Raw genomic sequence first — 24,279 nt, 5'->3', positions numbered from 1 at the left:
GGATTCATATGTTGCATGAATGTATTGGCTGCAATAAGTTACAACACTTTGCACATTATCCAGTAACCCTTTATATTACAATGAAAAGTGCAGTGCCTGTTATCAGCTAAGCAGAAATAATATTTTTTTCCCCTAAATTTGATTAACAATTCAAAATAATAATCTAAATCTTTGTTTGATATTGCGGTACATCATTGATCTTTACACACTTACTCACAAGTAATCTTCAATATCTTCAATATCATTTTGATGAAAATGTTCATTTTTTTTAATCTGCAGTTTGTTACATTGCTGCACTGGTCCTTTCCTGCACTGTGACAGTTACGATGCTCCTGAGATCACTAGTCAAGCATAGGTAAAGTAAAAAGTATAAATTGGTAATGCTGGGCTTGATGAATGCTTCCTAGACCTTGTGCACACTGGACTTTTACTATCTCTCCTACACTGGAAAGACAAATAGAACTTTAAAAAATAGCACAAATAACTGCAGTTGAGATACTGAATGGTGTTATTACTATTTAGAGTGGTAGGCCAATGCAGCAAATGTGTTTAAGAGCCCTTTCACACTGTCAGCACCCGGGCATTGGTGCTAAAACTAGCGGCGCTTTAATGTAAATTTTACGGCGGTTCTCGGGCGCTAGCGGGGCAGTTTTAACCCCCGCTTGCGGCCAATTAAAGGGTTAAAAGCGCCACTGCCGAGGTGCTTTGCAGGCGCTTTGGCGGCGCTGCCCCTTGATTTCAATGGGCAGGGGCGCTTTAGGAGCGGTGTATACACCGTTCCTAAAGCGCCTCAAAGAAGCTGCTTGCAGGACTTTTTTTGATGTCCTGCCAGCCAGTGTGAAAAGGGTCTAAAGCACAACTAAACACGAAGTAATATAGTCCGGCCACACCTAGAGTATGCTGTCCTCAGGAAGGATGTACTAGAAATGGAACGAGTACAAAGAAGAGCAACAAAGCTAATAAAGGGTCTGGAGGATATTAGTTATGAGGAAAGGTTGCGAGCCCTGAACTTATTCTCTCTGGAGAAGAGACGCTTGAGAGGGGATATGATTTCAATTTACAAATACCGTACTGGTGACCCCATAATAGGGATAAAACTTTTTTGCGGAAAGGAGTTTAACAAGACTCGTGGCCTCTCATTAAAAATAGAAGAAATTATATTTACCTTAAACTGCATAGAGGGTTCCTTACTGTAAAAGCGGCAAGGATGTGGAATTGCCTTCCACAGGCGGTGGTCTCAGCGGGGAGCATCGATAGTCGCAAAAAACTACCAGATAAGCACCTGAACGACCGCAATATACAGGGATATACTATGTAATACTGACATATAATCACACACATAGGTTGGACTTGTGTCTTTTTTCAACCTCACCTACTATGCAACTATGGGGGTTATTTACAAAACGCAAATCCACTTTGCACTGCAAGTGCACTTGGAAGTGCAGTTGCTCTAAATCTAAGGGGTAGATCTGAAATTAGTGGAAGCTCTGGTGATTTTATCATCCAATCATATGCAAGCTAAAATGCTGTTTTTTTATTTTCCTTGCATGCCCCCTCGGATCTACAGTGACTTTACTTCCAAATGCACTTTCAGTGCAAAGCGGATTTTCCTTTAGTAAATAACCCCCTATGTATGTAACTATGTAACATGTTTCAGAACTGGTGATTGCATTGGTTTTCATTTTTAAGCTAAGTATATTTTCAGCAAGTGCAGAGAATACCAGTTGATCTTGTTAAAAATGAAGTGTAGAAAATGATCTTTCTCTGTAGGCACTATCTGCATGGAGTCTGCATGTCCTCTCTGTGCTTGGGTGGGTTTTCTTTCAAGTACTCTGGTTTCCTCCCACAATCCACAGACAAGCTGGTAGGTTAATTGGCTCCTGTCTAAATTAGCCCATGTGTGTGTTTGTGTGTGTGTGTGTGTAGGTGAGGCCTAAGGAGTGTATTCAGTTCTGGAGGAACCACAGTACAGAATCAGAGAACACAATATTTTAATTGGTCACTTGGAATGGAATTTAGAAGAAGATATAGAGATGCATTGATATGAGTTACAAGCAGAGTGGTTGGAAATTAATGTCCAATACAGTACTGACTGACTTACAATTACAGACACCGGAGAAGCACTTCCATAAAGGGATGGTGGCACTGTGATATGGCACTAATTCATGGAGCTGGTTCCAGGTACCACAATGTTGTAGCACACTGCAGGGGAACCCCATTCTGTCCCTCCTCTTCTGGAACCTCTCCCTAAACTTCACATATTCTGTCCCTAGCCAGCAGGGTTCTCTCCCTCCCTGTCCTTACACACACTGCAGGCATACTGCAATGGTGTATGCATCCTTTGTTTATAAGGTCCTCTATCAAGATGGCTCCTTGAGATCTCACAAGACTTCTGCGCCAAATGAGGAAACCGTCCGCCCTAAGATGGCTGCTATAGACCACAGGAAGAGACAATTTCCCTCTAACGAACTCCTTCTAGACTGAAGTAGCTGCACACTGTTCCCTTCATGTTGGAAGAAGATGTAGCCTGTGCCTACACAGATAATCCACCATAGAAGGGACTTTGAAGATATCAATTACTGTCTTAACGTGTTAGGTTTTCCAACAGGTCCTTAAGAAACAGCTCCTATGGAACAGCCCATAATGGTCATAATGGGTTGTGCTTTCCAACATGTACAATATACACCACTGTTAAAATTACATACATTTATTCAAATTCATATAAAATAGTAAAAATACTACATGATCTCACCAAACATGGCTATCTGTATATTCTATATATTTGCTTGTATCCTTTGTATCCTTTTATTCAAGCTTAGTACTTTACAAAATTATGGATGGTGAGGGCAGGGGGGATTTCACCAATCATTACACGACACGTTTTGTGGGTCCCAAATATCCTACTCCTTTAGATTCTGTGAAACTACATAATAAAAACACCATACCAAAGTATATTCATTGTATTGTCAGCACAATATAATCATCCCCTGTTTTCCATCCCTTTTTTTTCCTTGACTATCTGTTCCTGCTCCCAGTGGGAGGTTTGGTGTGCTGGTGGTCCCTAAGTTCCTGATCCCTGTGTTTGTGACAATACAATAAATATACTTTGTGCTATATATACCTTAAATACATGTACTGTGATTATAATTAGTCTATTGAATGGATGTAATGGTGTTTTTATTATGTAGTTTTACAGAACCCGAGGAAGTGAGATATTTGTAATCCAATGAAACATGTTTTGTAATGATCATTGAAATCCCCCCTGCCATCACGATCCATAATTTACAAATTACAATTAAATGTATGGAATTTTAACAGTGGTGTATATTGTACATAGAACAGGGCACCTTCAAAGAAGTCCATGTATGATAGAATCTCTGTTGTTTGTTCGTAATTTGAGGCATTGGGGTACCCATCTAGGTGATTCTGGTAATACACAATTACAGTATATGCTTTTAGATAGGAACTGTAGTTTGTAAGCTCCTTGAAGGCAGGGACTGATGTTAATGTACAATGTAAATTGCTGCTGGTTCTATATGCCTGTAATAAATAATAATTAAACAAATAATTCAATGAGTCACCGTTTTATGGAGATAAGCAAAGGAGGACATATTAGCTGTCCTTCCTGGGAGGCAACCATTGCTTCTTCCATAGATAAAGTGGAGGAGAGAGCATAATCACCTAGAGACATTTGCAGGATTAGGTAAAAATAAAAGGTAAAAGTTTAAAACTTAGAAGACTAATGCAACCACTATGTCTAAGGACTGATATGCACCTTGGATCTACTACTAGACATGTGCAATTTGTTTAGTTCTGAATTTGTTTTTTAATGAATTTCGACAAATTTGTTAATTCGCAAATATCCAAAGTAACAAAAACCCGCTTAACACATTTTTCAGAATATTCATAAATTCGAAAATTCGTCATTTCGGAAATTAAAAAATCCAAAATTCAAAATTCAAAAACTTGAAAAATCTGAAATAGCAACTAATAATAACTTAACTATTACTAACTATTATATTAAAGTTATTGGAAGTTCCTTTCAAATTTGGCTGTTAGGGAACGTAACAAATACAAATTTATGCAAAATAAAAACTTTTATTATTATTATTATTTTTATTATTATTTATTATTAATTTGTTCCATTCCATTTGTTTTTGATGCGGCATTCATTACTTCGGATGAATTCATTTTCGTTACATTCACTGACAGACAAATTTGAAAGGAATTTACAATACCTATAATTTAATAGTTAGTTATTATTAGTTAGTTAGTTATTCTTTCAACATTTTTGAATTTTATTTGTTAATTTCGAATTTTCAAATTTACGAATTCAATAATTTATAAATTTTCAAATTTATGAATTTGTGAATTTAAAAATTTATGAATTGCGATCGTAATGAATGACCCCGAAAAACGAATGAAACTAAAACGAAAACTAACAAATGTTTCGGCAGTGCACATGTCTATCTACTACATCTTTGTTTTTGAGTTTAAATATGCTTTAAGAGCTGTGATTCCAGCTCCCCTATAACATATATTAGCAAAGTCCTATTCATTTCAAGTTCCCATTTTTCACCAATTGACTGTGTCGCTACTATGTGAATTTGATTCTGGGGACCAGCAGTGGATAATCTAAGCATGAAACAATAGTTAACTGTAGAGAATGAATTGGCAAAGACAGAGAATATATTTTATTAAGAATTAGTAGGAAGAAGAGGCTGAATTAAAATGTCTTAGAAAGAAAGTAGAACTATCCATGCTGAGGGAAGTGAGCGTGAGGTTGAAGTGTTCTTGGCAAGGGAGTAAAGTGCGAAGCATGTTAGCAGAAGAGAGATTGCATTTACAACGACTGTAATGTGAACATAAGCTTGGCAAGGGTAAGTTGAAGAAGCTCAGGCTAGGTTAGTAAGAAATACTAAGGGGCCAATTGACTTGACACTGAGCCGATTTACTAACATAAACTCCCTCCCTGAACCCAACCTAAAAAACCCATCCAAACCTAGTGAGTACAGACAAAGGTAAAAATACTTTAATAATACTTTATTTTTTAATAAATAGGTTTCCAGTTCAGCTCAGAGAAGAAAAAAACAATTAAGTAATCTCTCAAATCTTTTCATTCCCAACTAGTTGGAAAACCAAACTCATCTAACTTGTAAAATAAGTGATGTAGTAACTTCATACATTGTAATACTCCTTTACTGAACTGCCTTTGCACAAGTGATCCCTTTTCATTCTGGAGGAGCTGTGTTCTGGACCTTTGTCCCTGAACACACAGGGTCCTAAAAACCTGCACAGGGTTCATCCAGTCTTGGCCTGCCATACATTCTGTCTGAAACAAGGTTGGACATAGCAACTATGGCACACTAAAATGCCAGGAAGGACACACAGCAGCTGGATGGCCCCTGGATGCATATTCATTTATTAGAATGTTTACATAGTCTGCACACTGTCACATCTATCACTCTCATTTTCTGGCGTTTGTATACCTAAAAATGGCTCCATGCACACTGGACGTTAAAGTAAGGTAATAAAAACGCCAGTAGCTTTGCAGTGAGTCTTTCAATGTTTTTCAGCGTTAGCGTTATTTAGCATTATGGATGAGCTTCGTGTTCGAGTCAAACATACGCTCGACTCGAACATCGGCTGTTCGCCCGTTCTGCGAATTCCGAACGTCATGGGCCGTTCGCGCCAAATTCGTGTGGCGCTCACGGTCCACAATGCACTGCGATGGTACAGTGCATTGCTGACTCATGATTGACCAAGCATGCACTGTGACCCCGCATGCTTGGCCAATCACAACGCCGGCAGCGAGGAGAGCCATGATTGGCCACAGGCAGGATGCCTGTGGCCAATCATAGCTCAGGCTGTGTAGTACACACCCCACACTTTATAAGGCCGCCAGCACGGCGGCCTTGTGTAGTGTGTTGGCATCTGTAGCAGTTAGTGGGTGTTCTGTGTACCTTCAACACAGTGTACACCGATCGTTATCGGCGGATTTTTCGTTCTTGCTCTTCTGTAGTGGTTGTTGCCTGCGTGCCCTGAACGCAGTATACACCGCTATATTCACCTATATAGCTATCTTTTATAATAGAGCTTGCAGTCAGTGTTAGGAGATTGTGCGTGCTGTCTGTGTGCTCTGAACCCAGTATACACCGCTATATCCACCTATATAGCTAACTATCTTGCTCGTTTTAAATAGAACTGTTAGTCAGTGTTAGGAAATTGTGCGTGCTGTCTGCGTGCTCTGAACGCAGTATACACCGCTATATCCACCTATATAGCTAACTATCTTGCTCGTTTTAAATAGAGCTTTCAGTCAGTGTTAGGAGATTGTGCGTGCTGTCTGCGTGCTCTGAACGCAGTATACACCGCTATATCCACCTATATAGCTAACTATCTTGCTCGTTTTAAATAGAGGTTGCAGTCAGCGGTAGGAGATTGTGCGTGTTGTCTGCGTGCTCTGAAAAAGACGGACGGCAAAACAAATTATACAGGGGTGATAACCCTTCCCTATGTTTTCCAAAAAGCTTAAAAATAGTTTTTTTGACTGGAGCTACACTTTAAAAATGTACCAGTTGAAAATTACAAACAGATTCAACTTAACACAACAAACCTACACAGTCCCTGTCTTGTTTGCACCGCCTGTATACTGCTGTTCTGAGTATATAGGGCCTGGGGGCCACACGTATTTCCTTTTTTTATATGGGTACGGGGTTCCCCTTAATATGCGTACAAGACCCAAAGGGGCTGGTAATGGGCAGGGAGGGCTACCCATGCCATTTTTCTCAATAATTTTCAACCATATTGCAGGAACCAGATATAACATTAAAACCGCAAGCAGTTTTAAATGACGTTATTTCCATTAAATGTCATTTTGTGCAGGGACTGTTCTAAACACGGGAAACATGTGGCACTTCACAGGCATACTACAGACACCCCCCACGCACGATATTTAAAGGAATATTTCACTTTTTTTTTTCACTTTAATCGTCATTAAAATCAGTGCTCCCGCCAAAACGTTTTTTTTGCATTGACCCATGTCCCCTGGGGCAGGAGCCATGTCCCCAACCCCTTTTTAGGACAGTATCTTGCATATTAGCTGTTAAAATTAGCACTTTTAATTTCGAACGTTCGAGTCCCATAGACTTCAATGGGGTTCTAACGTTCGTACGAATTTGGGGCCTGTTCGAAAGTTCTGGTGCGAACCGAACCGGGGGGTGTTCGGCTCATCCCTATTTAGCATTGCTTTTTTTTTTTTTTCAATGGATCAAAAATTTTAAACGCTGGTGAGCCACGTTTCTGAGCGTTTATCGATGGTTATCAGCGTTTGGCATTTTTTGTGGTCATAAAAAACACTCCTGAACGCCCAAAAACTCCACTGCTGATAAATTTAACAGCCTATTTGTCTTTAGTAATTCAAATAGGCGTCCATGTGTGCATGGACACATAGGATAACATAGAGGGGAGTTTATGGGCTGTTAAAAAAACAGCCAAACTCCAAAAAATGTCCTTTTATTAGCTCCAATGTGCATGGAGCCAATAGGTAGGAGGTAGAGAAGGTAGAGACAGAGGTGGCAGTGACTTATTACTTAGTGTGCTAGGCTTATTACAAACTATGGAGGCACCAGAGATGCAACAAGGTTGATTTACTATAGACAAATAGGCTGTTAACTTAATTTTAAATGAAAATTCACTTTGCAAAGAATACCCAATCACAAGCAAGGAAAAAATAATAATTTTTGCTTGCATATGGCTGGTTGATGTAAATCTGCCAAGCATCACCTCATTCTCTAATTGTAAGGAACATTCCACTGAAAAGTTAAGTCTATTTGCCTTTAGTAAATCAACCCCATTATGTCTGTCATATGGCGTCTGTCCAATCTGTCAGTCTGTGGCTATCCATGAATAATAGGAGGTGGTTGGACATGCATGTACTGTATATCCTAACCACACCCAGAATAACTGTTTTGAAGAGCACTGCAGAGGATTCCATAGGTTGGCTTTACCTTTCCTAAATACGTTTTTGTCATTGGACAGGGAGGAGGAGAGCGATACAGGTAGACCATATCAGCACTGCTTACTTCAGAGTTTTTACCTACCTGAATAGCAAATCTCTCGTGCCGGGTACACACGACCGTTTTTTCCGTCAGAATAAACTCTGACGGTCTTTCCAACTGAGTTCTGACGGAGTTCCGCTGAGACCAAAGTCCGTTAGTTTAGAACGCGATGACGTACGATGGGACTAGAAAAAGGAAGTTCAGTAGCCAATAGCTGCCCTTGTGTCGTTTTTGGTCCGTCGGAATAGCATACAGATGAACGGTTTTCCCGATAGGAATTGATTCTGTCGGAAAGATTTAAAACATGTTCTATTTCTAGGTCCGTCAGAATTTTTGAAAAATAAAGTCAGATGAAGCCCTCACATGATCGGAATATCCAATGAAATGATTCCGTCTGACTTTTTTTGCCGGAAAGTCCGGTCGTGTGTACGCGGCATCAGAGTTTCTGGTCTGCAGGTATCTGTGCTTCACCAGAAACATTGGGATTGGGAGGTTGTCATCTTAAGTCTATGGGCTGCTACAACACGTCCCATTTATCTGACTAAGGCTGTACCACAGCCACACAGTTTTGGTACAGTGGTATGGGATTTTGGAGTTAAAATAGACAGCGACACAGCCTGTCAAACACTGTGGTGAAGAGTGATCTACCATGGATCTCTTTTCAGAGGGTAATTTTTTTCCTTTTAAAAAAAAAATACATTTCTCCCTGAAATGAAGAGTTGAAGGTATTAGGCTCATCTCAGAGTTCATTGGCTGTAAAGAAGGTCTCATATATTTGCTTGTCAGCCATTTGGCACTTAGAGCCCCAAGGAATCTCAGGGATGTCCTTTTTCCACCAAAGCAACCAGTTTCCTTCTTTTTTGCTAGCTAATATAGGGAAGACATTTAGCAATAGGTACATACCCATCAGTTATTTCAAACACATTTATACATGAGGTCTATTGTTTGGCGACAGTTTTCTGTATGCTTTATTGTTTACTTTTTTGTTTCCTAGGTGGGCACTGCAGTCCCTATTTGCTGGTCAGGCCTCAAAGGTGTTTTTGGACTCTCGCTCTCTTCAGAAAACATCTCCAACTATTGCTAGCTGGATGAGTCATATCAGTTACCAAGCTTCAGTGACTTGTATAGGTAGTTTGCCGACTGACAGCTCTACATAATATCTCTGGCCCAACAGAAACAGCTAATTGTTCTACCCAGAGGAATGCAGCTGTTTATTAAGAATGATTTGTGTTTTGTTTCCTTTTATAGGCCTTATCCTTCAGCATTTGCTATTGTTTCTTTTTCACTTAATCGTCACTTTTCTTATAATCATTCCAATTGCATATGGAAAGTTCCAATTCTTACGCAAGTTCTTTGAAAAAACATGGTACGTGTAATGGAGTCTTTGTTTAAAACCAGAACATATTAGTTGTAAAAAGGTGTGAATTAATAAAAAAAAGCAGTATTTTTTTATAATTATTTATAAGTAGTGTTCCTCATCAGTGATAAGCAAAATGTTTGGCTTTACATATGCTTTAAGACAACTTGTCACAACTAGGTTCAGTCCAAACCTGAAAGTTACAATAGCTGTCATTGTTGGGTCAATGAGCTGTGTAAGGAGATTCCACAATTTGTGGCTGATGTATACAAAAGGGCAGGGATGCTCGTGACATCCTTGACCTAATATGGGCACATGGCCTATATAAGGTCAATGTAATTGATCCAATATGCCCATGTGGCCACGTTAGGTCAACGGTGTCATAAGCATCCCATTTAATTTGTTCACACACAGCTGTGGGGTAGGGAGCCTCCCCATGCAACCCATTGATGCAGCAACGACAGTTAACTTCCGCATTTGGTCTAAACCCAGTTTGGACAGGTTTTCTTAAAGCATATGTAAAGCCAAACATATTTTTAGTTTTATAAAGAACTTCTGTATGGTTTTTTATAGTTGTCTGTGGCTCTCCTGGAGAGATTCACCATCACTATTGGTCCTTGTGATCATGACCTCCAATATAGAAAGTGATGGGAAATCCAACATTTTTCAATTGTCTCAGGAACAGGAGGTGAGTGGTGCCAGACTGGCTGGTTTGAGGGCCCAATCACAGAGGTGTGGTGGGACTGCACTGGGCAGCTATTTCAGTGCAGTTCCACTGCAATACAATACACATATTCACCAGCAGGCATGTGACAAAGGGGTCCTGCACAGCTCCGAAACATTGCATTTGTACCTTTGTAATGTGATCTCTCTACAATAAAAGTTAGAGACAACATTTGATGATCCATGGTGTGCTGGTGAATATGCGTATTGATCTGTGGTGAGGCCAGTATCCAGCTGGTAGTCACTGCAGCTCCCGCTACTGGCAAGCTTTGTCAAGATCCCACACAGCTGAAACTGGAATCAGAATTTGAGTTGTTCTTTGGCCAGCTTTTATAATTCAGAGATCCATCAGGAGTTTCTGTTAGTGTTCACATCAAACATTAAAATAGAGGAAAAGGATAATTTCAGGGACTTTGACCATGTTAAGATTGGTGGTGCCAGACTTGCACAGACTGGAAGTGAGTGGAGAACTCCTCAAAGTTAGTGGATATCCACTTAACTCCAGTGTCAACAGTAACAATTTAGATCTCCATTATTTTCAGTACCAGTGGCAAGTGTCACTAGGACAACATGCCCTTTGGATGTATTGATGTCTACATATCAAAAGGGTATTTAGATAGCAATTAAAAAAAAAAAATTAAGGCTTTCACCCTTGCTCATGTTATTAAAATGTAAGATGTTTGGGCTATAGAAACTCAGAAGTAAGCTTGTTGAATGGTAAGGACAAACTGGGGTTGATTTACTAAAACCGGAGAGTGCAACATCTGGTGCAGCTTCCATGTTTTTTTTTGTGAAGGCTTAATTTAACAAGCTGAAGTTAGAAGCTGATTGGCTACCATGGAAAGCTGTACCCGGGATTTGCACTCTCCATTTTTAGTAAATCTACGCCAATGTCTTCTTTGGCAATATACATGAACAATACATGCTTTCAATGCCGTAAAGTCCAACCATGTGTACACGGCATTAGAAGACCTCCTTCTTCCCCCCTACACAACTTAGTACTGTTGCTGGATGGATTTAGGAAAATCTGGCCTTACCCTTTCTGTGCACTGAGTAGATATAACTGTCAGTTTTTTTTTCTGACGTAGCTCTTTGTACTGTACAAGCAATAGATCCTTATAAATGCACCAATGACTGGTGAAGAATATCAATATGCAAGCTGTAGACACTTCTGATGTACAATATACAATGCAGTTTGTACAGTAGCACTCTTTCATGATTTTCAGAATTGAAAGAGATAAATTGGCTTGTAAGCAAATTTTTTTTTGGTGTGCTTTGTCAGAGTGATTTGTAAGAACCCTAGCTATCAAATTATATTTAGCATCTGATATTTATGATGCGAAGCCTTCCAGAAGCATGAGCTCCCTGTTTAATATATGCACTTAATGATAGGCGCCATGACAGAGAAATGCCTAAAGATTATATTCTGTTATTACTCATCTGGAATTTTGTGTATTAATAATCGAACTGTGAATTTATTCTATCGTATTGTATAATATAACTTTTTATTCTGTGTCGTACAAGGTCACACTGTCTTAAGTGGTTATTATTAGAGAAGCAATGTCTTTAGAGGAGAACAGTCCTGTGGGGTTAAAGGAAGCATTTCTAATTAGGCCAGACATGATAAATCAAATTCTGATTTTCTTTTTTGTTTGTATTAAGGCCATTCTGGTTACTTCTGATCCTGGTAACTGTAATTCACCAGCTATGTGCACGATTCCTATTTCTGAAAGGAAATCCACCGCAGATTGTCCAAAGGTAATTATCATGCATACATATTAACGGCAGTCCTCAAACATGTTATTAGAGTATTGCCATATAAAAATATGCAGTTAGGAAGCACTTTATCAGGAACACCTGTACACCTGTTTATTTATGCAATTATCTAATCGGCCAATCATGTGCTAGCAGTGCAGTGCACATATAGTTAGGCCGGCCATACATTAATCAAACTTTGGCCAGTTCAGCAGGGAGTGGCTGAGTTTCGATCCATGTTTGGGCAGGCTGGTTGTACACAACTGGCTATAGCCAGCAACACTGATCATTGTATTCTGACGGCAGACGGGAGAACCTCTAATATGTGGACTGGGGGAATCAAGGCATTTTCTTTTGTTTAATCCACTGGCTGAACAAACAAATTGCATAATGTATGGGCTGCCTTAGATTTCTCTTGTTCAGTCAACAGGCTGAACAAAAGAAAATGAGCAGATTCCTGAACAACGTGGATGGAGAAATTTGCACTGCTGGCTATTGTATTCAAGCAGCCACAGCACCCACAGCTGCTTGAATAACCAGACAGTGACTGCATCTGATCAGACACAGTTACTGTTTGGTCGATGATTTTCTACCCAGCTCCTTCAATTTGACAATCAAGTTTTGTCCAGCTGGAGGTGCCGACAAGATCATCCACAGCTGAAACTGGAATCAGAATTTGAGCCGTTTATGGCCAGCTTTTATCATTCAGATGTCTATCAAAAGTATTTCGTTAGTGTTCACAAGGGAAAATGATTTCATGGACTTTGACCATGTCACGATTAGTGGTGCCAGACTGGCTGGTTTGAGGGCCCATTCACACAGGTGTGGTGGGACTGCACTGGGCAGCTATTTCAGTGCAGTTCCACTGCAATACAATATACATATTCACCAGCAGGCATGTGGCGAAGGGGTCCTGTGCAGCTCCGAAACATTGCACTTGTACCTTTGTGATGTGAGCTCTCTACAATAAAAGTTTTGGACAGCATTTGATGATCCATGGTGTGCTGGTGAATATGCGTATTGATCTGTGGTGAGGCCAGTATGCAGCTGGTAGTCGCTGCAGCTCCCGCTACTGAAAAGCCTTGTCTCCAGGAAAGTGTGCAAAGAGAATGTAGACAAGGCTACTGCAATACAAGGCAAAATGTATTATCTTCTCCCAGGCCAGTTCATACCAGATGCATTGTGTTGCATTGTGATTATTATACAACCCCATATACCCAATCCTATACCCACAGTTGATCCAGAGGAAGGTGAAAAACCCCAGCAAAGCATGATCCAATTTGCTACAGCAGGGGAAAAAAATCATTCCTGATCCCCGAGAGGCAATCAGATTTTCCATGGATCAACTTTACCTATAAATGTTAATACCCAGTTATATTATGTGCATTAAGGAAAGAATCCAGGCCTTTCTTAAAGCAATCTACTGAGCTGGCCAGAACCACCTCTGGAAGGAAGTCTATTGCACATTTTCACAGCTCTTATGCCCTGTATACACGACCGGTTTTCCCGTCGGAATAAACTCTGAAGGTTTTTCTGACAGAGTTCCGACAGAATTCCGCTGAAATTGTCTTGTGTACACACGATCACTCCAAAGTCTGACCGTCAAGAACGCGGTGACGTAAAACACGTACGACGGGACTAGAAAAAGGAAGTTCAATAGCCAGTAGCCAATAGCTTCCGTCTCGTACTTGCTTCAGAGCATGCATCGTTTTTGGTCCTTCGGAACAGCATACAGACGAGCGGGTTTCCCGAATATTTAGAACATGTTCTATTTCTAGGTCCGTCAGAATTTTCAACGTAAAAAGTCCGATGAGGCATACACACGATTGGAATATATGATAAAAAGCTCCTGTCTGACTTTTTCTGTCGGACATTCTGCTCGTGTGTACGCGGCATTACTGTGAAGAAACCTTTCTGTATTTGGAGATGAAATCTCTTTTCCTCTAGGCGTAAAGAGTGCCCCCTTGTACTCAGTGTTGACCATATAGCGAATAATTCAACACCAAGTACACTATATGGACCCCTTATGTATTTGTACATGTTGATCATATCCCCCTTAATCTCCTCTTCTCAAGAGAGTATAAATTCAGTTCCTCTAATCTTTCCTCATGCATGCATTACTTTTTTTAGCATAGTGCAGTGCAAGGAAATGCATTGTCTTACACCATGCCTCCGCCAATATAACTTAATGAAATGACACTTTGTGACGCTTCAATAAAGTTTGTTAAAAAAATTAAAATAAACATTGCTATGCTCCGAGATTGGTGCATCAGCGCTGCTGTCACCCTACCATACACTAGTGGCTGAATTCTAGGATCCCGAGTATCTCTGTAACTTGGGATTCCAGAGTTTACATAGAATGGTGGAAAAAAAAAAAAATCAAGTGAGCTGCAGTTCTGATTGATGATTATTATGTAGCTCAATTTGCTACCAGCATCCTTACGAAGAATATGTGATCTGCTGCTATAATGATTATAGCTGTGAAAGATTGCTGAGATGTATAGGCATTTGCCTCTTGAAAGCCCATACCATGGAACTTCTTATATTCCTGAACACGAGCAAAGACCATTAATGTCACACACAGCATTATCAAGACAGGCTAATAAATGTATTACACTGAATATTTTAGGCTATCAGTGAATACTTTGCTACATTTCCAAATGTTTCCTTGGTACTCTGGGTTTTAAAGTGGAACTACACTATACCTGCACACCACAAACCAAAACACTATTTAAACTGTTACTAAACCTACAACAGTAAAATCAGTCTGTATAGGCAGTAAAGCATGCTTGTTATACTCACTGTGGAACCTAAAGAGTTAATCCTTTGCATTGTGTATTAAAGTGGATCTGCAGTCTGCTCACATAATTTGTAATAAAAACATCTTTGCCATTCTGAAGCTTTCACCCAACCACTTTGCAGATTATTTTATATATACTGTGATTCTGTACTTGCCAAACATGCTGCAGAAATCTCCCTCCACTGAGCCTGGCTGCAGCCATTTTACCTGAAGCTGCTGCCTGTTCACTTCCTGAATTTACACAGACACACCTCCAGCTCTGTAGCTCTCATTGGCGCTCTTATGACTCACCCCCCCCCCCTTCCTGGAAAACTCTCACAAGAGCGAGAGAGAGAGCTGTGCATGATGTCATAAGCCTAGGCTTTTTACCAGACAAGAAACAGGAAGTGGGCTGTATAAGGTATTTACTGGCAGAAAAAATGTTTTACTATCCAAAGTTAAAACGACAAGGGCAGAGGATTTATTAGATGGAAAGCTGAAAAAAGACTGAAGATCCTCTTCCTCCACTGTCTCCAAAAAATAATCTGATATTTACAGAGCCAGGGGACAGGCTGCACATGCTCAGTTTGGTGTGTATTGCTAGAGAGTTTTTTTTTTCTTGGGAGGGTGCATGTGATGAGTACTGTTCAGACACGTCCAGAGAGAGAGGATCAGAGGAGAATGAAAACTCCTCCTACAAGTTTTACTAGGAACTGATAGAAGTCACAAGGATAATATATACTGCTGATGAGAAAAGGTATTTGTCAGTTTATATTTATTAAAATAATTGCATTTCCATGTTCTGTTTACTGTGGGAGACCAGATATAGTGATTGCAGGTTCTGGGTTTAGTAACACTTTAAATCACTTTTAGTATTCAAAGCTAACTCACCCTCACATCCATGTCTCTATGCTTTATTTTGCAGAGAAATCACTTTGAAAACATCCCCTAGCATTTCTGTTCACGGCCATCTTGAATAAGGGCAGATGATTCATGTAGCATTTACTTCTTGGAATCCATCTGCCCTTAGCTAAGGCATGCGCACAGTCGGGTTTGCTTAACTGAGAAAGCCCCTCCTTCCCTTCTGAAGATTTCTGGGATGTATGACATCATTGGCCTAGGCCTGGAAACCAGAAATTAACTGAAGAAATGTAAAAAAAAAAAAGTTTAAAACAATAAGTATGATATACTATCCTATTTATTTACCAATGCTAGCAGAATAATGATTAAAAATAGTCAACATTGATTGAGAAGGTGAATTTCCTCTTTAAACATGCCTTGTTTAATTTCAGTTTGCCTTGCTGCGTAAACTACATATTAAAAGTCTACTCAGAATTATATGACATTTGATTTAAAACTATATGAAACATAAATTAGAAGACATTATTAACCACTTCAATACTGGGCACTTATACACCTTCCTGCCCAGACCAATTTTGAGCTTTCAGCGCTGTCGCACTTTGAATGACAATTGCGCGGTCATGCTAGACTGTACCCAAATTACATTTTTATCATTTTTTTTCCCACAAATAGAGCTTTCTTTTGGTGGTATTTGATCGCCTCTGGGATTTTTATTTTCTGCTAAACAAATAAAAAAAGACCGAAAATCTTGAAAAAAAAACATGTTTTTTTTTTGTTTCAGTTACAAAACTTTGTAAATAAGTAAGTTTTCTTCTTCACTGATGGGCACTGACGGGGCAGCAGTGACAGACACTGATAAGGCGGCACTGATGGGCACCGATGAGGTGGCACCAATGAAGTGGCACTAATAGGCGGCACTGATAGGTGGCACTGATATGCGACACAGATAGACACTGATAGGTGGCACAAATAGGCACTGATAGGCGGCTAGGATGGGCACTGATAGGCGGCATGGATGGGCACTGATAGGCGGCATTGTAATTTAAAGTTTTGTAGGGATGGATGCCAATCAGTGCCAAACAATAATGCATGCCAATCAGCGATGCCCATTGTGGGCACTGATTGGCATCCATTATGGGCACTGATTGGCATTCATTATGGGCACTGGCTGGCATCCCTGGTGGTGGGCATCTCCTGGTGGTCTGGTGGCATCCCTGGTGGTCCAGTGTGGGCATCCTCGGGGGGGCTGTGCTGATAATCTATCAGCACAGACCCCCCCCCCCTGTCAGAGGAGCAGCTGATCGGCTCTCCTCTACTTACGTCTGACAGACGTGAGTGAGGAAAAGCCGATCTCCGGCTCTTCCTATTTACACTGTGATCAGCCATGATTGGACACAGCTGATCACGTGGTAAAGAGTCTCCGTCGGAGACTCTTTACAGAGATCTTAGTTGCAGGGATTTCAGACTGACACCCCGCAACAACGATCGCCGCGATGCGTGCCCCCCTGATCATGTCATATGACGTCCGGTCAGGATATTGCAACCACTTTGCCACCGTCATTTTGCTATGTGGTGGGCGGCAAGTGGTTAATAGGGATGAGCCGAACACCCCCCGGTTCGGTTCGCACCAGAACTTGCGAACGACCCCCGCGTTCGTTACGAACGTTCGAACCCCATTGAAGTCTATGGGACTCGAACGTTCGAAATGGAAAGTGCTAATTTTAACGGCTAATATGCAAGATAGTGTCCTAAAAAGGGTTTGGGGACCTGCCTCCTGCCTCAGGGGACATGGGTCACTGCAAAAAAAACTTTTAAAAACGGCCGTTTTGGCGGGAGCACTGATTTTAATGATGATTAAAGTGAAAAAAAAAAGAGAAATATTCCTTTAAATATGGTGCCTGGGGGGTGTCTGTAGTATGCCTGTGAAGTGCCACATGTTTCCCGTGTTTAGAACAGTCCCTGCACCAAATGACATTAAACGGAAATAACACCATTTAAAACTGCTTGCGGTTTTAATGTTATATCTGGTTCCTGCAATATGGTTGAAAATCATTCAGAAAAATGGCATGGGTAGCCCTCCCTGCCCATTACCAGCCTATTTGGGTCTTGTACGCATATTAAGGGGAACCCTGTACCCATATTAAAAAAAGGAAATGCGTGTGGCCCCCAGGGAACAGCAGTATACAGGCGGTGCAAACAAGACAGGGACTGTGTAGGTTTGTTGTGTTAAGTTGAATCTGTTTGTAATTTTCAATTTTTAAAGTGTAGCTCCAGTCAAAAAAACTATTTTTAAGCTTTTTGAAAAACATAGGGAAGGGTTATCACCCCTGTATAATTTGTTTTGTCGTCCATCTTTTTTCATCTCACTTGCTGCTGTCTCCTTGCGTTTGCAAGTAGGAGATGTTTGTAAGTTGGATGTTTGAAAGTAGGGGCCTGCCCTATATTATAGCGGTATGTACTGGGTACAGAGCACGCAGACAGCACGCACTATCTCCTAACACTACTGACTGCAAGCTCTATTATTAACCACTTGACCACTGGGCACTTAAACACCCTTAATAACCAGACCAATTTTCAGCTTTCGGTGCCCTCACATTTTGAATGACAATTACTCAGTCATGCAACACTGGACCTATAGGAAATGTTTGTCCTTTTTTTCACACAAATAGAGCTTTCTTTTGGTGGTATTTAATCACCTCTCAGTTTTTTATTTTTTGTGCTATAAAAGAAAAAAGACCGAAAATTCTGCGAAAAAAATTATTTTTCTTCGTTTCTGTTATAAAATTTAGCAGATTAGTAATTTTTTCTTCATAAATTTTGGCCAAAATTCATACTACTACATATCTTTGGTAAAAATAAGTACAAATTGGTGGATATTATTTGGTCTTTGTGAAAGTTATAGAGTCCACAAGCTATGGTGCCAATATCTGAAAATTGATCACACCTGAAGTACTGACGGCCTATTTCCTTTTTTTTTTTTTTTTCACAAAATTGTCATATTATCAGGTTATTTCACACACACAGCATATGCATACCACAAATTACACCCCAAAACACATTCTGCTATTACTCCCGAGTACGGCGATACCACATGTGTGAGACTTTTACACAGCGTGGCCACATACAGAGGCCCAACATGCAGGGAGCGCCATCAGGCGTTCTGGAGCACCCAGGCCAATTCTGACATTTCTCTCCTACATGTAAAAATCATCATTTATTTGCTAGAAAATTACAGAGAACCCCAAAACATTATATATATATTTTTTTTAGCAAAGACCCTGGAGAATACAATGGTGGTCGTTGCAAATTTTTATCTCACACGGTATTTGCACAGCAATTTTTCAAACGCGTTTTTTTGGGGGAAAAAACAGATTTGTGCTTAAAAAACAAACAAAAAAAACAGTAAAGTTAGCCCAATGTTTGCATAAAGTGAAAGATGAAGTTATGCTGAGTAAATAGATATCAAACATGTCACTCTTCAAAATTGCACATGCCCGTGGAATGGCGCCAAACGTCGCTACTTAAAAAATCCCCATAGGCAACGCTTTAAATTTTTTTTTACTGGTTACATGTTTTGAGTTGCAGAGGAGGTCTAGGACTAGAATTATTGCTCTCGCTCTAACGTTCTCGGCGATACCTCACATGTGTGGTTTGAACACCGTTTTCATATGTGGGCGGGGCTTACGCATGCGTTCGCTTCTGCATGCGAGCACATGGGGACATGGGCGCTTTAAAAAAAATTTTTTTTTTTTTATTGTTCATTTTACTTTATTTATTTTAGTTTGACATTTTTTTCCCCAAAAATATATTTTTGATCACTTTTATTCCTATTACAAGGAATGTAAACATCCCTTGTAATAGGAATATGGGGTGACAGGTCCTCTTTACAGTGAAATCTGGGGGTCAATATGACCCCACATCTCACCTCTAGGCTGGGAAGCCTGAAATAAAAAATAAAAAAAAGATTCTGGCTTTGATCGTACTGGCGAGTTGGTAGAAGCACCGGAGGGCGGTGAGGGGTGGGCGGCGTCTATGGCTGGGTATTTCAGGGTATCACCGAGTATGGCTGGGTATCTCCGAGTATGGCTGGGTATGGCAATTTATGGCAGGGTATTGCAGAGTATTGGCGGGGTATTGGCGGGGTACTACAGAGTAATAGCAGGGTACTGCAGAGTATTGGGGGGTACTCCAGAGTAATGGCAGGGTACTGCAGAGTAATGGGGGTTACTGCAGAGTAATGGGGGGTACTGCAGAGTAATGGCAGGGTACTGCAGAGTAATGGGGGTTACTGCAGAGTAATGGGGGGTACTGCAGAGTAATGGCAGGGTACTGCAGAGTAATGGCAGGGTACTGCACTGCAGAGTAATGGCGGGGTACTGCAGAGTAATGGCGGGGTACTGCAGAGTATTGGGGGGTACTGCAGAGTATTGGGGGGTACTGCAGAGTAATGGGGGGTACTGCAGAGTAATGGCAGGGTACTGCAGAGTAATGGGGGGTACTGCAGAGTAATGGCAGGGTACTGCAGAGTAATGGCAGGGTACTGCACTGCAGAGTAATGGCGGGGTACTGCAGAGTAATGGCGGGTACTGCAGAGTATTGGGGGGTACTGCAGAGTATTGGGGGGTACTGCAGAGTAATGGGGGGTACTGCAGAGTAATGGCAGGTTATTGCAGAGTAATGGGGGGTACTGCAGAGTGATGGCAGGGTACTGCAGAGTAATGGCAGGGTACTGCACTGCAGAGTAATGGCGGGGTACTGCAGAGTAATGGTGGGGTACTGCAGAGTAATGGCAGGGTACTGCAGAGTATGCACTGGTATTGCAGAGTATTGGCAGGGAATTGAGGGGTTAAATTCGGTGAGCAGCGATGTGGGCACTGCAGATGCAGCCCACATCGCTGCTGACACCGATCTCTTTCCCCTCCGCTGTACCGATCGGTACAGAGAGGAGAGGGAGGAACCGGCGTCATAACATGACGCCGGTTTGTTTACAAGTGATCACTCCGTCATTTGACGGAGCGATCACGTGGTAAACGGCCGCGACGAGCGGCCGTTTACCGTGATCCGTGATGCGCCGGGTCACGGATGCTCTCGAGTGCGCGCCCCAGGGGGCGCGCGAGAGCAGAATTCTGGGAGGCCGTTAATTAACGGCCTCTCAGAGTTAAACAACCGCCCTGAAGCCGTTAATCGGCAATGGGCAGTTGTTAAGTGGTTAAAGCTAGATCACTAGCTATATAGGTGAGGTGAATATAGTGGTGTATACTGCGGTCAGGGCACAGACAACAACCACTACACAGCAGCAAGATAGGAAATCAGCCAAAAACTATCGGTGTGTACTGTGTTGAAGGTACACAGAACACCCACTGCTTCAGATGCTAACACACTACACGAGGCCGCCTCAAAGGCGGCCTTATATAGTGTGGGGCGTGCACTACACAGCCTGAGCTATGATTGGCCACAGGCAGGATGCCTGTGGCCAATCATGGCTCTCCTCGCTGCTGGCGCTACGATTGGCCAAGCATGCGGGGTCACAGTGCATGCTTGGCCAATCATGAGCCAGCAATGCACTGCGCCACCGCAGTGCATTGTGGTCCGCGCGCGCCACTCGAATTTTGACGCGAACGGCCCAAACGTTCGGAATTCGCCGAACAGCCAATGTTCGAGTCGAACGTACGTTCGACTCGAACGCGAAGCTCATCCCTAGTGGTTAAATACAAATTGAATACATTAAAGATGAGTTCCAGGTATAATATATTTCTACATAGTTACATTGATCCGGCTTGGACAAATGTAACATACCATACCTGGCCAATGCCCTTGGAAGCTGGATATCATTGAAGTAGACACCACTTGCTTCTGGGTATCATGCAAGTGGCCGGTTTGATGCATTCAGTACCCAGGAGGTTGGCTGCTCAGCACAGGCACCATTCAGAGAATGTTTTGCATTTTCTCAATGAAAGCAAAGCATTTTTTGATTGGCCAAGATGTATAGTGTGACATCTCTACCTCATCCAATCAGAACCCTCTGCATTGAATGGTGCCCCTAATGAACGTCTGATCTCCTACATTTACTATGCATTTTGCCGGCCAATCAGCACAGGGCCTGGAAGCAAGTGGAGATTACTGGAGTAGCGGTGCCTGCCTTAATGATTTCCAGCTTCTGAGAGTATTGTCCAGGTATGGTATATATACAGTATATACTTACATTGGTCCAAGATGGAACAATGTAACTATATAAAAAAATACCATACCCAGAATTTTTCTTTAACTCCAAATAGTACGGGAAATATGAAAAGAAAATATGTGGAAGAACCCAAGATATGATCAATTACCTCTATAAAGTTCTCAGTGTTTGTGGCCATTTACCTCACTAACTGAAGATATAAAGATGGGGTGACCATGTCTGCATTTACTTGATATAAAGAGTGGTTCTTTCTTTCTTTTTTTTTTGATGAAGCAAAACATGGATTTCTCAGTAAATCAGTATTCTATGTCAACGATTAATGCCCATTGGTAGAGAACGCAAACACTTATGGAATTTCTAGTGGAAAGTTTAATGTTGTTATTGGCACTTTAGGATGTGGATGTGTGATTATATTCTGGTCACCCTATTTTTAATGTTTTTTTCAGGAGAAGTCTCTTCATGCTGACGTACCTCATGTTCCCAGTGAATTTTCTGCGGGGTGAGATACTCTGTCTTGCCCGGCTTGGGGTCTCAGTTATTTTTAATGTCATCCACTTCTGCCGTCTGGACCTAAGCCTGCTACAACACAGTGCACAGGGATGGGACCCAGGTAAGCTAAGAACAATTTCCTTCAACTACATGACTGAGAAACAAAACAATTCCTTGGTCAGGCATACTCAAACTGTTTCATTTTCATTGTACTGGCATCCTTAGGGTATAATGGCTTGTTTTGTTGTTTTTGTTTCAAGCTGTAATTTTTACATTCCCATACAAGTTTATGGGCATGCAAAACCCACTTAAAGAGGTTGTAAACCTCCATTGCTAAGTTGTACCTATAGGTAAGCCTATAATAAGACTTACCTATAGGTACTGTAAATATCTCCTAAACGTGTGACGTTTAGGAGATGTTTGCTGTACACTGTGCAGATGATGTCATCGGCGCATGCGCTGTGAAGACGTTTCTTCAGCAGCGAGCGCTGGCGGGTCCCACAAGCATGCGCGAATCTGGCCAGTCACAGAGCCGGAGTCTGCGGCCCCGGAAGGAAGAGGAGCGAAGATGGACGTGGCTTGCAGCGGGAACAGCGCTGGCTTCGTTTGCAGGTAAGTGTCACATAATGTGTGTGCTAGTATGCGATGCAGGAAGTAAAACCCAGTAGGGTTAAATTCCTCTTTAAAGCAGGTATAGCAGTCACACTTGAATCAGGTCTACAATGCTGGACAGTAGAGGCCAACTGCAGGCCAAATGCATCTGTCAATGAATTTTGAATGATCCCAGAAGCAAAAGTTAACACCCCATTGACACTGATGGTTTTTTCATTGCTACTAGCATGAAAAACATATATAGGTTTATACCTTATTGGCTAAACATGGTACAAACTTATTTAATAAAGTTGTACAGAAGAAAACATATAAGCAATGGCTAGATTGCTATCTGCCAAAAAAAATAAAAGGGAAGGTCCAATTTAATTTGTAATAAATGTTTAAAGCTATTGTTCTGTGACGTAAATGAGAGATGTGCCTAGAAAACTAAGGCATAGCAGGTAATATTGTTGACTGCAGTGTCTTGTGTTGTGACATACAGTATGTTAGAGAAAATATCTCTGATGACTGATGGATACTTGTTTAAAGCAGACCCTTATGTCGGCAATAAACATATAAATATTGCTACCCCCGTCCCTCTCTGCCAACCACTCAACTGACTTCCACTCGCTCGATGACTAAAATTAAAAATACTGATAACAATAGACACAGCCATTCACAACTCTGCCCTAAGCTACAACACCAACCTCATCTCAAAATATCATCTAACCCATCGTCTTTGCTCCTTCCAAAACCTCCTGCTCTCTAGCCCCTTTATCACCTTGTCCCATGCCTGCCAGGACTTCTGTAGAGTCTCTCCAATCTTCTGGAACGCCCTACCCCAATCTCTCTAGCTACCCCCTACTCTGTCCACCTTTAGGGGATCCTTTAAAACTCTTCTTTTCAGGGAAGGCTACCTTGCCTCTACATAAAAAAGTGGCATTTTACTTTCTCCTTTAACTTGTCCCCCCACAGGTACTACTCTTTGTATCCTTTGCATTGCCCCATGATGTTGTGATACACATATATATATATATATATATATATATATATATATATATATATATATAGATATAGATATATATACAGTGCCTTGCGAAAGTATTCGGCCCTCTTGAACTTTTCAACCTTTTGCCACATTTCAGGCTTCAAACATAAAGATATAAAATTTTTATTTTTTGTTAAGAATCACCAACAAGTGGGACACAATTGTGAAGTGGAACGAAATCTATTGGATATTTTAAACTCTTTTAGCAAATAAAAAAATTATTCGGCCCCTTTACTTTCAGTGCAGCAAACTCACTCCAGAAGTTCAGCGAGGATCTCTGAATGATCCAATGTTGTCCTAAATGACTGATAGTGATAAATAGAATCCACCTGTGTGTAATCAAGTCTCTGTATAAATGCACCTGCTCTGTGATAGTCTCAGCGTTCGGTTGAAAGCGCAGAGAGCATCATGAAGACCAAGGAACACACCAGGCAG

At 41.2% G+C, this 24,279-nt stretch overlaps 1 protein-coding gene across 1 annotated transcript in view; it reads left to right on the top strand.

The window, feature by feature from the left end:
• STRA6 (signaling receptor and transporter of retinol STRA6) overlaps nt 1-24,279 on the top strand; it is a 122,624-nt gene that overhangs the window by 83,647 nt on the left and 14,698 nt on the right. The window contains exons 12-16 of the mRNA XM_077472386.1: nt 280-355; nt 9,055-9,188; nt 9,309-9,426; nt 11,803-11,898; nt 22,163-22,326. Coding sequence (XP_077328512.1) covers nt 280-355; nt 9,055-9,188; nt 9,309-9,426; nt 11,803-11,898; nt 22,163-22,326 — 588 coding nt within the window. The remainder of the gene's footprint in view (nt 1-279; nt 356-9,054; nt 9,189-9,308; nt 9,427-11,802; nt 11,899-22,162; nt 22,327-24,279) is intronic.

Source organism: Lithobates pipiens, unplaced genomic scaffold, assembly GCF_037356315.1.
Source record: "Lithobates pipiens isolate NorthernLeopardFrog02 unplaced genomic scaffold, aLitPip1_a1.2 Scaffold_8, whole genome shotgun sequence".
Taxonomy (NCBI): domain Eukaryota; kingdom Metazoa; phylum Chordata; class Amphibia; order Anura; family Ranidae; genus Lithobates; species Lithobates pipiens.
The sequence above is the reverse complement of the archived record's forward strand: the minus strand, read 5'-3'. Positions and strand labels throughout refer to the sequence as shown.